The 17,216-nt window shown below is 38.1% G+C and overlaps 1 protein-coding gene across 1 annotated transcript in view; it reads right to left on the bottom strand.

The window, feature by feature from the left end:
- Nucleotides 1–8,023: 8,023 nt before the first annotated feature.
- Nucleotides 8,024–17,216, bottom strand: part of ror1 (receptor tyrosine kinase-like orphan receptor 1) — a 140,293-nt gene continuing 131,100 nt past the window's right edge. Inside the window, exons 10-13 of the mRNA XM_077584188.1 lie at nt 14,391–14,570; nt 11,510–11,737; nt 10,964–11,328; nt 8,024–9,097 (exon numbers count right to left, since the gene is read on the bottom strand). Coding sequence (XP_077440314.1) covers nt 8,401–9,097; nt 10,964–11,328; nt 11,510–11,737; nt 14,391–14,570 — 1,470 coding nt within the window. The 3' untranslated portion in view covers nt 8,024–8,400. The remainder of the gene's footprint in view (nt 9,098–10,963; nt 11,329–11,509; nt 11,738–14,390; nt 14,571–17,216) is intronic.

The following is a 17,216-nucleotide window of genomic DNA, read 5'->3' as shown; positions in this document are numbered from 1 at the left end:
TGCCATCAATCAAAACGAGGCGGAATACAACTACAATCTTGCAAAATCCAACTACAATAATTAAAATATTTCTGATGAAGCTCTTGTACTGATGCATGCAAAGAAATGGCCTAGAAATTAATTTTTAAATCTCTATATCACTGAAAAAAACTGACACAAAATTAATTTTCATTGAAAGTACCTTATGTAAAAAAAACTAAAACAAACTAAGCATATCATAAGAATAATACTGGTATCTACATGTGTGGTTCGGGCTGATGGCTATTTAGGTCCTTAAATAATCTGGATTTTTTTGGTACTTGAAGTCTGTCATAGATGAAATCGTGTTCCCTCAGAAATTGGATGTGAATCATTCTGCTAAATTGAAATTCCAAAATAAAGACATACATAGATGAGTATTTTGTAGGTAGGTAATCAATGACAGCAAATCATAGTATCACTTCATAATTTGTGTACACAACCCAGGTCAAAGTTGTATTTTGTTTAGTTGAAATTCTGTGTGGCATACAGTACGTAGTGGTTGTCTCATAACCAACATTTTGTTAAACATGATTGCAGATGAATGAATCTGTAGATTACAGTTCAGCGGCGTTTCCATTTCGTTCTAAACCAGGTTGCGATTTTCCCAGCAGACTGGGAGGGATCATGTGATTTCAAACCTGTGAGGCATGAATAGAGAACAGGAATGTGCATTCATCTTCCACTCTGTTGCTCAGCTGCCATCTTTTCTGTCAACAATAGTGAGGACAGGTTTTAAACAGTTATACTTTAACCAGAGAGATTTCTTTCAATTGTGAGCCTCACAGTTGGAGTTCCTGGGGTCTAATGGTGTTTGAATGTTCTCTGCTTGCTTCCATAGGTTTTCTCCAGGTAATACAGCTTCCTCGCAAATCTTAAATCTATGCATATTGGTTTAATCGAAGAGTCAGAATTAGCCATAGGTATGACTGTGAGTGTGAATGGTGAATGATATGTGTGCGCTCGCCGCTGTGATTGGTTGGCAACCAACTAAGTACACCGCCTCTCTTCCCATAGTTAGGTGGAACAGGCTCTAGTTACTGTGCTTGTGACCCAAATCAGGGCAAACAAATGAAAATGCAAGAATGAATGTCAAAAATGTCCTCACAACAGAGAGGATTTTTTTTAAAATAAATAAATAAATCCACAAATCAGGTCCTGATAAGTTTACAACTAAGACTTTTAAACATATAAAATGTAGTCTTTAAGGGGAAAGTCAACCCATTTTTATCCATCTCAGGGGGCGGCCATTTTGCCACTTGCTGTTGACTGAAAATGTAATGACGTCACAGATGCTGTAGGCTCAGGTGAGAACCAATCACGGCTGAGCTTGTGAACATCACATGACCAAATTCATAAAACAGGTGAGCCATGATTACCTTAGCCCTGAGCAACTGGGATGTCATTTTCAGACGACAGCAAGTAACAAAATGGCCGCCGCCTGAGATAGATAAAAATGGCTGGATTTTGCTGCTTAATTCATATTACACAAATGCAATATTATTCAGAATACCATGTTTAGACCAGTCAGGCGGCATAGAACATATTATTGTAACGAAAATGTTGGTAGGATAATAATAAGTATTGGCTTTGCATAAATGAGAGCAGGCAGTGGCAGATGGCTTGACAGTGTTCACTTCACTTCCTGTCTCCAAGGTCAGTACCAGCAGAGGTCAAGCACCTATCAGCCCCTCAGCAAAACACCGCTCGTGTTGTTCAACAATCGGGGACTTGTCGGATTCTATCACTGCCAACACAGATGGTGGAACAGGATCTTCTACCTGACCATCTCCTCTTTCATCATTCTTGCTGCTTTCTTCTACTTACTGTTGGTCAAAGCAAAAAGTATTGTGAGGTCATATTTTGTGGGGATAGAATTTTTTATGCAGTGATGCTCATAATTAAATATGCTGTCTACTACCTCATGTTGAAATCGATGAGTGTATTCTCATTACACACAATCAGGATACAAATGGATATTCGTGAAAATTACACAAAAATTAATCAGACAAATTTAATTTAATAGCTAAAAAACGCTTTCATTTTACAATTAATCCCTACTTCAAAGACGTTTTTTCCCTCAAATTGTGAAATTAAACAAGTTCAAACGGAATAAACATGTGTTGAGGCTTTGTTTCTTTCCAAAGCAGTCAACTGTATTATCCTCATCAATATTGCATGAATTTACAAATAAACATTCACTCCCTGCTGTAGTTAACAACAGCGTCAATATTCACATGTCAAACCTCTGAACAGTTGAAGAAAATCCCTCAAGTCTAATCCGGATTCTCTGTGCAGATAAGGATGCGGCCTGATTCCAAAATGAACACTTCATCATCTTTGCATCGCACTATTATCGCACTGTTCCTCGTTTCAAGACACAATAATCAAAGAATTAGTCGCCATTGATTCGGATTCCAGCTTCCTCTTGCGGTGGTTGTGCTTTGAAGCCACACTAATCCCACTTGACAATTCACTGCACTTTACCTGTAACTCTCTCTTGTCATTATCTTCTTATGCTTCACCTTGACTTCAAAGAACAACAAAAACGTTACAGCCACACAAGTTCAAGAGGATAAAATCATAGGTGTCAAACTCCGGTCCTTGAGGGCCCAACTCCTGCAGGTTTTGGAGGTTTCCCTCTTCCAACACAAGCTTATTCCAATCAGCAGGATTGTTAGCAGGCTTATGCAGAGCTTGTTGATGAGCTGATCATATATCAGCTGTGTTGGAGAAGGGAAACATCCAAAACCTGCAGGACTCCAGCCCTTGAGGACTGGAGTTTGACATCTATGGGCTAAATAATCGTGGGGCTCGTGGCAAAAAGTGCACACCAGGCTTGAAGGTCATTGGTAGAAAGGGAGTAGTTCTTTTGGGTTAGTGCACAGGACGTTGCTCATTTTTGCTTTAAAGTTGAGTATAGTCACAATAATACAAGTTTGAGAATCTATACAAACAAATAATAAACGGCATTTGCTCTTACCTGAATCGAGCTAAATGTAAGATAAGATTATTGTTTTTTAATGCTGTTATGCACTAGTAGTCTGTTTCACCTGATGCAGGCAGAGAAGTGTAACAGTAGTGATGGGTCGTTCGCGAACGAGCCGGTACTAAAAGCCGGCTCTTTGAAGTGAACGATTAGAGCCGGCTCCCTCCCGGCTCTGTCGACCCCCCTCTTTTTACGTGTCTGAAGCGAGGTTTGGCTGCGCTGCTCAGAGAGGGAGGGACGGGAAGAGAAAGGGGAGAGGCGAGTAAGTAAGTGCTCCGCTTCTCCGCCAGTCAAAGAGAGACAGGAGGAGGAGAAAACAAACAGAGAAGAGAGTTGAAGAGTTGGAGTATTTAGTTTTTCTGAATGCCATACTGAAATAAAATAAGGTTTTTAATCCTGGACCTGGTGAATTTATGTTTTTTTTGTTCGCTGCTGCTGCTGTTGCACTTAAATTACTACTCACTATTTTTATTTGATTGTTATTTTGATTGTTGTTGGTTGAAGTTTTAATTGTGTTGCTTTTATTGTTTGTTGCCATTTTAACTATCAATAAAATAAAATAAAATCATTTTCTTTGCTTGATAATTGTTGCTATTTGCAGTCTGTAGAGTGCAATACTTAGTTCACCAAGTCATTAATCAAAATGTATGCTAAATTTGTCGTGAATATTTAAAAGAAAAGCTAAAGTTAAAAGAGTCGTTTGAGAGCAGTTTGAGCTGATCCAAATGAACCGGATCCCCCAAAAGAGCCGAAAATCCCATCACTGTGTAACAGTGCATTTGCAATAGACTGAATAAAGTGTGTGAGACAGGAAATAAATAGTTTGTAGTTAACAGAATAGTAACAGAATCCTGTTTGCCTATGCAACTGTAAATTAGTAAAATGCCTTTCCTGAGCTTTCAAAGGGTGATAGGCTTTTGGACTTTCAGCTCAGCAGTTCGTGCGCTCCACTTCCAAGCCAACGGTGAGGTGATGGCGTGGGTTTTAAACTGAAGTGGGTGGACATTAGACAGTGCTAGCAGAAACGCCATCAGTTAGATATGTGCCCCCCCACCTTTTATTTATTTATTTATTATTTATTTATTTTACTTTGAGCACATGCCCTTCCACATGTCACTGCACCCCCTGGAAATATCAGAAATGCCCGGATGCTCGGAATTGTCAATACAAGCTCAGTCCATTTACCACTTTCCACCGCCAATGTGAATGTGTAAGTGCGTAAAAATGTGCGTTGAATGTGCTCCAGAAAAGCGCTATATAAATCTGCTGCGTTATTATATTATTTATGTTATCAGTAGCTTATTTGGCATTTGTTGCCTGTCATCTCACAAAGTTAGCAAATGCTTTGGGGACATGTTTTGATGACATAAAAGCCCAAGCCAAGGATTTTTTCCTTTCAGTCAGGAAAGTTAAACCCCCCCCACACACACTTTGCCAAGTTATCAACATGGATACTGTGCGCTGCAGTATAATTGGCAGTAAACGATCATCCTCACTTTTGTACGTCAGTAATTTTCAAAGTCTTTACATATTTTTACTGAGGAGTTTAATCAGTACTGCTACTTCTACCAGTCTTTTTCACTGTACTTTCTTTCTACAAATAATTCTACAAACGATTTACCCTTTTTTTCTTTTCTTCTTAACTCATTCACTGCCATTGACGGCTATAGACGTCAAAAATTAATTTTAACTATTTCTATTAGGTTAAAATGTGTCCCCATTTTTATTAACAAGAGTGTGAAAACCTAGAATGTTTTTTATTTTACATTTAGAACAGATATAACATTTTTGATTATCGTGAGTTAACTAGTGAAGTCATGCGATTAATTATGATTAAAAAAATGTAATCGCCTGACGCCCCTAATTTTTAATGATCTTTTCTTAAAAAATAAATAAAATAAAATAAATAAAGAAAAGATAATTTAAAAAATTGTTTTAAAAATTAAAATTACTTTACTTCTTTTTTTTTTAAGAACAAAAGATTATTTAAAAATTAGGGGCGTCAGGCGGTTAAAATTTTTCATAATTAATCACTTGACTTCACTAGTAAATTCATGATTAATCACAAATTTTATGTCTGTTCTAAATGTACAATATTTTTTTTAAGGTTTTCATACTCTTGTTAACAAAAGTGGAAAAAATGTCAAACTAATAGAAAGAGTTCAAATGAATTTTTGACGTCTATAGCCATCAATGGCAGTGACAGTTAATATCGCTTTAAATGTTTACTAGTGGTGTCATTTGCGAAATTTCCGTCTTTTGCCACCCCGAAGTACGTGACGTCATGGTTGTAAAGTCACCTCGTTATAAACGCTAAACGGCATATGTCGGACATTCGACAAAAGAGCACTTAAAAAATCTCTACCACCCAAATAGCCGACTATTTAGATCACATGAAATATGCATTGGACCGTAAAGGGCATTGGATTTAAGTTCATCTAAAGTGCACACAACACACACACACGCGCGTTCAAACGACCCCAGAATCACGTTTCCTTCACAGGCCCAAGTTGTCATGCAGCAACGTTTTTACCAGCTGACCCTCACGTCGAGTCCCGTACAGCTCAAGCGTACCACCTGCTGTCTAAAATTGGGGCAGATATTACACCGTTTAAAATACACACAAAAAAGAAAAGAAAAAAAGAAAAAAAACAAAAGAAAAAGAGAACCATTCGAACCAGTCGGGGGTGTACAAAAGAGTTTTGCTGTCTCCTAGTGGCGAAAATGTTGCACAAGTTGTGAACAGCACACACTGAGTATCCCTACAAATTATTTATCACATTGAACTAGCGCATAAACCAAACATCATTTAATAAATGACTACAATACAAAAACCCCTGTGCAAAAAATATTCATACAAACAATAGGCCTCTTGGTCACATGGTACAAACAAAAACATGTAAACTTCCTCAAACTGGCACCCAATGATGAATTAAAATTGAGTTTGATGGTTTCTTCTTTAAAAAAAAAGAAGAAGAAAAGAATAAAAACACAAAGGTACAGTTTTACCAAACAAAAATGACTTTGATTTGATTAAAATTCACAGTCTTGCATACAAGTGGTATTTGCATTGCTACATTACAAATAGAATAAATTCTTTACATATGACTGAGTCTGTAAAACAAAATTGCAAAATTAATTTGGAATGAGAACAGCAAAATCTAAAGGGGGTTAAAAAAAATGTTTTCATCAAGTCCAATTGAAGCAGACTCAATGTATAAACTTTCTTACTTGGATTGTGCAATGACAAAACAAACAAGTTCAGTAAATGGAATTGTTTTGAATGTGTGCAGAGAGGAAAACAATGAGAACACAAGGCAGTGATTGTCGGCTTCATAGGTAGTCACGCTCAATAACATGAGCTCTGGAACAGTTTCTTTTAAAAGCTGCATCTGCTTCTGGGATTCATGTGCTAACTAATCATCATCAAATAATTGTAAGATGACAGGATGCAAACTAAATCACAAGAGAATTGACAAAAAGTGAGAATATTCAAACTGCTGTCCAAATAAGTACACGTGAAGTCTTTCTCTATTAAAGTCTCAGCACAAAAATGAATCCTTTTAAAGGTCAAACATTGTTTTTCTTCTTCACTCTAATTAAATATAACAACATTCTTCTGGTTTAGGCCATAATAATCCATGCATATATATATTTAAAAAATATTTCATCATAAAAAGGCAGCACAACTCTCCACGTTTTAAATGTGGCAGTAGCTGGGAAAGTTTCCTTCAAAATTCATAACGTGAAAAAAACCCAAGAAAAAAAACCACTATATTAAAATATACAAGACTCAAATGTTCCTTTGTGACACTGAAAGATGGGGAAATAATGGCAATGTAGGACAAATGATGTAACCTTAGACGTATGATTTCATGAGCATATCTGTTGGGGACCTTTCTTGGCAGATGACTTGATTCCATGTTTGCAGGAACTAAGTAAGGCACAACATAGCAGAGAAACAGCTTGACTACTGACTTGTCAATGCAGAGACATTCAGGTGTCATGTTGAAGTGATGTTGCATGAAAATAGGAAACGGAGTCAATAAATACGCTGTTAGCTGCCTGATTAATGCGTCAATCCACATGCTAAAGGGGAAGTCAACCTTAAATTTTTTGGGCAATAATATGTTATATGTGACCTCACGAGTCTAAACATGACATTCTGATTAATATTACATTTGTGGAATATTGAGTTATGCAACAAAATCCATCCAGGCCATTTTGCCACTTGCTGTCAACTAGAGATGACATCACATTTGCTCAGGCTGAGTCAACGACCAATCACAGCTCACCTGTTTTCTGAAGTTGAGCTGTGGTTGGTTTTTGCTTGAGACCTGAGCAACCGACAACTGTGATGTCATTTTTACCCGACAACAAGTGGCAAAATTCTTCTGATATTGATAAAAACTGGTGTATTTAGCGGCTTAACTCATATTCTACTAACGTATTATTAACAAAAATACCATATTTAGACTAGTGGGGCTGCATAGAACATGTAATTAATATAATAAAGATTTTTTGTGTGCGTTGACTTCCCATTTAAAGATCTTTGGCGTAACCTTGATTTCCACTTATTGTTGGTTTTAGCATGTCAGCGGCAGTGCTCACTTCCACTTACTTACTGCTTTGTAGGAAAAAACTGATAAAATGAGTTTGTACTTTCAAACATACCTGCAAGGAAGTCACACTGATGCTTTCAGAAGAGGATTAGGGCCAGTGAAGATAGAGAAAAAAAGAGATTGGCAGTATTCTGACTTGTAAGCAATTTTACCTTAAAGTCAGAATTCTTATTTTATTCTCAGAATAAAGATAAAGTGAGAATTCTAAGATTAAAGTCAGAATTAAATAAAGATAAAGTGAGCATTCTTAGATTAAAATCAGAATTCTGAAAATAAAGAGAATACTCACTTAAAGTCAGAATTCTCACTTTAATCTCAGAATTCTCATTTTAAAGTCAGAATTCTGAAAATAAAGTCAGAATCCTGCCAACCTTTTTTTACCCTCTTCACTGGCCCTAATCCTCTTCCGTAGATGCTAGAATGTCTCCTGATAAATATTAAGGCTGCTCGTTTAGACTGCAATATCAACCATGTTTACTTGGATGGATTTCACCATAATTAAAAGTTCTCCAGAAAATATAACTTTTTCATTCACTCATTCAGGACTGTATTTACACAAAGGCTAAAATAACAACGCAACATTTGAACAATATGATATTAAGTACACTTGTTTACATGTTGTGTGATTGGCTGCTAATCAGTCCAGGGTCCACCTCTCGCAAGGTTCAGGACAAGCGGTGTTGAAAATGAATGCATGTTAACTTCAGCCCCAAATGTCCCCACAGGCCACCCAATCACAAGTGCGAGACGGTGAGCGTCCCTTTTTTAAATCTACAGGTTTGCAGTGATGACAGCGTCGTTATACACCAGTACGTCAGAGTCGGGCGCGAGCAGCGCTGACGTTTGCGTGTGGTCCAGCTGTCCCACCGTCTTCTGCAAAAGCTGTCCGTACACTTGGACCGGGCCTGCGCCGTTGCCCGGCATGATGCAGTGCGACAGCAGCGGCGTGTTGGCGTCGTGGTTGGAGCCTGTGGTGGAGGGAACGCCGCTAACGTGACCCGTGCTGGTGGAGCCGCTGGCGCTGCTGGGCGAACGGCTTTTAGGGGGCGGCAGGTGATGCTGGATCACCCGAGCGGGCGGCGCCGGGGGAGCAAAATGAGCGGGAAAAGCCGCGTAACCTGGTGGAATGGGGTAGCCGTTGACGGGAATAAAGCGCGGGTGTGTTTGAGGCACCGCCATGGGTGCCCATGCCTGGATGGGAGCCATCTGGCCCGGCGAGGGGATGGCCTGGGCCGGGTAGAGGTAACCGGTGGCGGCGGCGTAGCGAGGGTTGCTCAGGTTGCTGACGGGGCTGGCGCTCAGCGAGGTGGTCTGGGTGGTGGCATTGCCTCCGCCACCGGAGGGCGTGCTGGAGCTGGCGTGAGATGACGACGGCCCCTCCCATGCTCGCAGGCGGCTGTGGATGTCCTTGAAGCGAGGTCTTCGCGCTGGTCCTTCCTGCCAGCACTCAGTCATCAAACCATAGAACCTAAATGACAACACACATTTTTCCTTTCACTTCATTTGAATACTCAGTGCAATTTGCGTTTCCTTCGTATTGAAATTGCAACTTAAAATGCAACTACTTATAGTAATTACTTACTAACTTATTCACGCTTTGATTTTCAAACAAACAAAAGTAACTCATAAATCACATGACAACAAAAATGCAAACAAATCTGTGGCCTTTATATTTTTCATAAAACTATGACATATAAACAGGAGGACTGCACTTCTTAAAAAACACGCAACTCTATATAAATAAATAGGAACGGCTGAGTACCATCAGTATCAAGCTGATTCCAGGCTTATTTCAAGATATCCGATACAACGGCGCCCTCTTGTGGCCGTTTACTATCAGGAAGTAAATGCCATGCATGGCTGACAATTTTATTCTACACAAGATGACTTTTGTAAATTTTAAAATGACTTCAGTTTTTATTGCTGTATTTATGACGATGTTTTCATGTAAAATAAAATCTGTTCAGATATTTACTACTACATAGCTACTTGATACCTAAAAATCAATGAATGAGCCAACATGTATTCTGAAATTCATAAGGTTGTGCAAAGCTTATCAATAAACATGAACCTTTTTGTGAGGGACTGAAATGCTTGCACATTTATTATATTTTATTTTCAAAATTATTTGAAACACAAAGGTTCTAAATAAGTAAAACACACAAGTGTTCTTTATATCAAATTACATATTTTTCATCATGCAGCATTAATTTTTTGAACCACTTTCATAATCATTAAATTGGACTTTCATCATTTAACATTTGAAAGGACTATATTTTTGGGGTTAGACAACTTTATAGTGAGCCTATAGGTCTTACTTATATAAATTATTATCTTCCTAAGTACGTCATAGCTATACTACTTACAAAGTGTTCCCTCAGTACTTCGCGGTTCACTTATTGTGGATTCACTCTTTTTCGTTTTGGGTCCATTTATGCTGCTATTTTTGTCCTTTTTTTTGTTATATTTGAATTTCTTTCATTCAACACAATCTCTTACATTTTTTAAACAAAAATATATAATGTTTGATAAATTAAGAAACACATACCATGATATGTTAAATTTTTGTGTGTGACATTTTTATGCTTTTAATTCTTCTGAGCAAGTCAGTGTCCCATCATTCGTGAGCTATTTTTAGAACAGATCACAGTTACTCATTCTCGATGGCACCTGCACAGTAAGGCCAATGCATGCAACTCATATTTCCCACCAACGTTATTTTAGTTAACAAAAACTAATGAAATACCAAAATTAAAATTCAAAAAACAATCTCGTTAACGAAATAAAGTAACGAAAATGCTTTAAAACGAAAGCTACGAATCTAACTAAAACTAACTATAATTATAGCGAATATGTCCTTAGTTTTTAGTCTTTGGTGATTAATTGAATGCATGAGCCTTTGGGGATGATTTTAAATGTGATTTTACGTGATTTCGATATGAACTTGGATAAGGACGTTTGAAAGTGTGTCGCACAGAAGTGACGTCATCTAGCAGCAGCCAATCGAAAAGCACCTTCCGATGATGTCGCTCCTAGCTGACAATTTCGTGTGCTTGACTTTTGCCTCCAATGGCTCGGCTCGCCTGCTTTTTCATTTAACTCAGCCAAAATGCAACACTAGGTAAGAAATCCATTACTTGTTTCATTTTACCATGGTGTTTAAAAAAACAAACTGTACACATAAAAAAACCAAAAAAACAACTAAAACTAATACTGAAACTGTATTACTCAACACCGCATTACTATCTTTGTAAATCTGGAGGTCTTGTATTGGACTGCATTCAAGTGTGTACCTAATGGAGTGTGCAGTGAATATAAGCCGATGCAAACCTACCTTGGCGGGCAGTCTTCCGGACAGGGCAGCAGTTGCCTTTTTCGAGCCAACTCCATCACTTCCTGGTTGGAGAAGCCATAATAAGGCTGCAGGCCGTAACTGAAGACCTCCCACAGCACCACCCCGAACGACCAGATGTCCGACTCTGTGGTGAACTTTCCGTAGGCGATGGCCTCGGGAGGCATCCAGCGGATAGGAAAAAAGGTTTTTGGCTGGATGCAGTAGTAGTCTGACGAGTAGATCCCTCGAGAGAGGCCCAGGTCGGATATCTTCACGTGGAGCTGCTCGCCAACTAGAATGTTCCGCGCTGCGAGGTCCTTATGAATGTAAAAGTGACTGGCCAAGTACTCCATCCCAGCAGCGACCTGGGTTGTATTAGTTAAAAAAAGTATTTCAGGATGTGATTCATATTGGTATTCAGCACACTGTGACAAACATGATCACTTTATGTTTCATGACTAAGGTTGCAAAGGAGCAGAACAACTTCATGGAACAAATGTTGGGAATACGAAATACATCATATGTGAAAATACTGTAAATTCTTGCCTGTGTGGCTATATGCAAGAAGTCGCCATGATCCAGGCTGGATTTGACGGTTCCGTCCTCATCGCTACTGCAGCCCACGTCCGAATGTGGCGACCGAATGATGAGGAACTCGTGAAGGTCGCCTTGAGGCAGAAACTCAAAGAGCAGACAGACGGGCTGCTCCTGGGTCACCACACCCAGCAGGCACACCACGTTCGGGTGCTGCAGCTCTGTCAGCACGGCGGCCTCCTAAATTAGCAAGCAAAACCATGCCAGGGAAATGAAACATGATACCAAAAAATTGTCTTTTTTCTTGACAGAAATGCTTTATTTTGAGATCCAGGCAGATCAGACAGGAATGTTTTAGTGTTTTCTCTCTTTAGAGCTAAACATTTTTTTTTTACATATTCGAGTGGGTTTAAGAGAGCGTGGAACCGCCAATTGTGGAGTAAACATTTTTGACTGGCAAATATGATTGAAGGACTATATATAGGTGGCAAATCCAGTTTGGCTTTAGCCCCTGATGCTAGCAAGCTAGCTCCCTAGCAGGTAAACGAGCACCGTGGGAGCTAGCTAGGCAGCTATAGCTAGCTAGCTAGCTAGCACCTGGGGCTAAAGCCAAACTGTGGCATTGTCTCACTATCACACGGTTCCCTTTTCACAGCCTTGTTGTTTCGGAGATTTTTGTGTGTGTGTGGTGAGGGGTTTTATAGCCTTATGATAATAAATGTAAAAAATAAAGCTGACTTCTTTGGCCGACTTTATACATCGATACATTATATATACATTTGAAAATTAAGTATATAAATATAGTTTATTAATATTTTTTAATGATTTATATATATATATATATATATATATTTACTGTAGTGAATGATTTCTGTTTGGCATTTTTTCCTCATAAGTCTACGGTATGCGCATGCAGAAGTGCCTGTAGCATTATGGGGGAAAAAAATGCTATTTATTTTTAGCATTTAGTCAGTAGGTGCTTGCAAATAAGCTTAAACGCAAGAATATTTAAACATACGTTTAAACATATTTAAACAAGTTTAAATGTATTTGCAAATACAGTACGTTATTATTTGCCAGACAAAAATGTTTACTCCACACTCGGTGGAGTGGCAATTCCAAGCTTCCGTAAGAATGACTGTTTATGTGTTCAACTATTTTCAGTGAACGTCCTTAAACACATCTGTTGAAGAATCCTATTTTCAATATATACAGTCATTGGTCGGCTCATGAACGTTTTGTGGAAATAAAACAGGACATGCTTGAGAGTTTGTGGGAAGACAGAGCTTTCCACTGGCAAAGCAGCAGCTTGTCGAAATGCATGACTGCCTGTTAATGCCACATTTCTTTTTAGAAATCCCCCACAAATGTGCAGATTGTCACAGTGTGTGGCTCCACTAAAGCAAGGAAGCAACTACTGGGAAGCAGAGTAGAAAAACTGCGCCTGGAACATAAATAAACTGACCTTAGAATTCATCTAGCTGCTTGTTTTAAGATATTAAATCTGAATTAGGGCTCTTCTCAAAATAATGGACCATAATGCCACACTTTTTACACACATTTTAGATATACAGCATCTTTTCCTTTACAGCAATGGAATATGTACAAATGGTCAACTTGGATTCCAATTCAAATCATTTTTGGAAGTTCAATAGCCGCGATCAGCTTGATCTAAAACAAATCCAGGGACAGTTTTCCCTGGGTCACCACTAAAACCATCGCTGAAATTTAGCCAAGGTCAGCTGTTTTCGTTATTGTCAAGCAGGCAGGCCAACATTTTTGTTTTTTGTTTTGGTAAAGGGCTTTTGAAAAATGTCTGTTGTGTTTTTGACGCAAACATGCTAAACACTATGCTATGTCTCTCAGCTGTCCTGGGAACGCCTTGGGGTCCCGTCGGATGAGCTGGCTGAAGTGGCTGGGGAGAGGGAAGTCTGGGCTTCCCTGCTAAAGCTGCTGCCCCCGCGACCCGACCCCGGATAAGCGGAAGAAGACGGACGGACGGACATGCTAAACACAAACTGCACTCTAAAAACACTTGGGTCAAAAATTGGACCGACCCACTAACTTGGATCAATTTGGTCCTAATTGGGTTGCTTTTGTCGTAGTAGTGTAAAATCTAATAACAATTGGGTCAAAAAAGGGACCACCCCAACTTTTTGGGTTATTCCATTAGCTAAAAAAAAAAAAAATATATATATATATATATATATATATATATATATATATATATATATATAATAAATATATATTTTTTAATTTGACCTAACCTTTTGGGTTAAATAGCTCCAAAAGTTTTTGGGGATCATTTTTTACCCAATTCAATTGAGTTAATCGATTAACCACCAAAATTGGATGAAATGAATAACCCAAAAACAACTAAAAAAATGGGGTTGTTTGTTGGTCATTATTTTAATTTGAACAACTTTAATTTAATTTGGGAACTCAAGAAGTTGGGTTGGCCAATTCAATTGGGTTATTTAATTAACCCAAAAAGTTGGGTCAAATTACTAACCCACAAAGCAACCCCCCCCAAAATGGGGTTGCTTTTTGGTTTATTAATTTAATTTGACTCAATTTATAATTAAATTACCCACAAAGCAGCCCAATTGTCTGGACTGTTTTGTGGGTTATTCATTTGATCCAACTTTTTGGGTTAAATAACTCAAAAAGTTGGGTTAGTCCATTCTTGACCCCCTGCCTTTTTTTTTTTAGTTTAGTTTTTAGAGTGTGCCTTGGGTCTATCTATGTTCTTTATACGTATATTATGATATGCAAAATTGATTACATGTTAGTTAACTATTCAACAGCATAAGTATATTTGTAACTTGGATGTTGATCTCGGTCTAGACTACCAAGAGAATGGACTCACTCGGCAAATACTTAGACAGCGTACCTGCTGAAAGTCACTCCACTGCTGGACACTGGAGATGTCCTTTAAGGTCTTGATAGCGACCAGTTGCGCTTGGTCCATTCCAGGAAAGTACAGGTGACCTTTGTAAATCTTCCCCAGCGAGCACTCTCCAAGCTCTTCCATGAAACGCACTGCCGACAGGGGAAGCTCTTTGGCCTTACTCTGCAGAGGGAGGACAGTTTGGGGGAAAGAGAGAAATGAGATCGTTCTTATCCTGTCAGGTGTGTGCACTTCCCTCATCATTGTCCCCTTTGTGACAACCCTGGAGTTGCTTCTAATCTCATGCCGGCAAGCTGCTTGCTACATTCCAATGAACAATTCAATAAAATGTCACAATAGATGAAAAAAAAATGGAAAAGCACTCAATGGAGCACAGAACCCTACCCATGTTGAATGGGGGATAAAAAGTGGTTCTCCATATTGTATGTTTATGTGACCGCATTGAATAGTGAAGCAACACACAATAACTCAATACAGTGATACAGTATATGTCCCGCTATCAGGCAGATAACTGCTGGTGCAGCAAATAATATTGTCATTTAATAATACAGTAAGTTAAGTTAACATAAACAAATAAAATGAATCAAGTAAATTATATTTTATGCTAACGCATTGCTGTGTTGATTTCCCAAAATCTCAATACGGTATTCATTTGGATGCACTTAAAAGGATGATACTGTGAAGGCTTTAGTGGAAAACAGGGATGTCCGAGTACTGATACCAAGTATCAGTACCAGACTGATATCTTATTATATCAGTCTTAATTTAAGGTATGAGTACTCGCGACGGTGGCAGATACCGGTATCGGCCGCCGCCTTGTGGCTGTTTTACGATCAGGAACTATAAATTGGAAAAATTAGAATAGAAAATTGCCAATAATTTCATGCAATTTTAAAGAAAAAATGCTATAATGAGATATATGTGTCCTTCTTTAAAACTATCTGCTATTGTCTTTTGACCATTTTATGTGTCAAAAGCACTAGTGGTATCAAAACTTGAGAGCAGTGATTACTCAAAAGTTGAGTGCTAGTATCAGTCTGAAAAAAAAAGTGCTATCGAACATCCCTAGTGGAAAACATTGAACATTACCATTGTCACTTGTACCTCAATAACTATTTAGAGTGAGTAAGTAAGTAAGTAAGTAAGTAAGTAAGTAAGTAAGTAAGTAAGTAAGTAAGTAAGTAAAATATAAAGTTTATAAATATAGACACATGATTACAGTCCAATAACATGTTCAAAAACATTACCAAGCTGTTTTTTAATTTTACATTCTGCATAGTTTGGCTGTTTAATTGAAATTATTGGTAATTAAACTGTACCTTTAAATTTATGATATAAAAATGTATGTGTTCTGCAGTTGCACAGCACACAGAGAACCAGACCACACAAATGCATGGAGACATGTCAGAGTTAATAGCTTAAAATTGAATACAAAACCTTAAACACATGCATAACTGTAAAGTCAATTAACTTTCATATTTGCTGTACCAAGGCCATGTTTCCAGTGATTAAATTTTATGAGAGCGAAAGATACTTGAAAGAAATCAAATCTCATATTATGCGCATAACCACAAGAGACGTGCAGTGGATTTTTTTTTCTTGGTGCAACTTCAATTGAAAGAATGTTGCCATACAATTTCAAATTGACATATCCAAAGACTGAAGACGCTCTCCAGTCGTGCAAAGGCACTCCCTGCACGAGCCCCGATGGGGGTCCGAGTGATGTGATCATGTGACACACGTGTTTCGAGTTAAGCGTTTGATGCAGCCCTTCCTCCAGCCCCACCCAAAGCCTCAGATCCTCCTTACACCACCACGCTTGGTGTGTAAGAGTAGTGTATGTGTGTCGAAGTGGTTTGTCACAGCCATTGACCCTTGTGTGATCCTGCACAGAAGCCAAGCAACAACATAACCTGCTGCTTTTTGGGGAAAAGCATTATGCTCTCAGATGTGAACATCTATCTAGTCAGACTTTATATCAACTTTGTAAATTACACATATTATTATTATTTTTTATTTGGTGATTGATATCTTTTAGCCGGAAATAACCCAAGAGACATAAAAAAGTAACAAAATACAAAAAAAAAAAAACATTAAAAAATACAGTAGAAAAATTCATTACTTGCATCCATGTTCCATATCCAAAATGATTAGTGATGTTCGATACCACTTTTTTCCCCCCCAGAACGATACAAGTACAAGCACCGTATTTTCCGTGCTAAGTCGCTCCGTTCTTTTTTTCATTGGTTGGCCGTTCCTGCGACTTATACTATGGAATGACTTACATATGGAAAAAAAAATACTGGGGGAATATATTTTCACAGGCAGCTACAAGAGGGCACTCTAGACTTATATACTATATATACGTACTTAATGCGATTTATACTCCGTGGGACTTATGTATGTTTTTATCCGACCTAATTATGCATTTTTGGCCTAGTGTGAGTTGTACTCCAGAGCGACTTATAGTCTGCAAAATACAGTACTCAATTCTTGAGTCTAGTACTTTTGATATATCAAATTTCCCCCCAAAAATCAATGACAGACAATATTAAATTAAGACCTATATACAGTATTACAATATTACATTTTTCTTTAAAATTGCATGAAATTAACTCATTTGCTCCCAAAAATGTATAAATACGTTCTATTTTAAATGTTTGTGTGTCACAAAGACGTATTTAGACGTTTTTTTTTTTGCTAGAGCAAACAGAAGGCTTTGATGCAGCCTCTCAACTGCAAAGAACCGTTGAAGAAATAGTAGTTATTACTAGTGCTGTCAAAGTTAAAGCGTTAACTAATTAATTG

This window comes from Vanacampus margaritifer, chromosome 13 (assembly GCF_051991255.1).
Source record: "Vanacampus margaritifer isolate UIUO_Vmar chromosome 13, RoL_Vmar_1.0, whole genome shotgun sequence".
In the NCBI taxonomy this organism is placed as follows: Eukaryota; Metazoa; Chordata; class Actinopteri; order Syngnathiformes; family Syngnathidae; genus Vanacampus; species Vanacampus margaritifer.
Note: the sequence above shows the minus strand (reverse complement) of the source record. Positions and strands in the feature narration are given on the sequence as shown.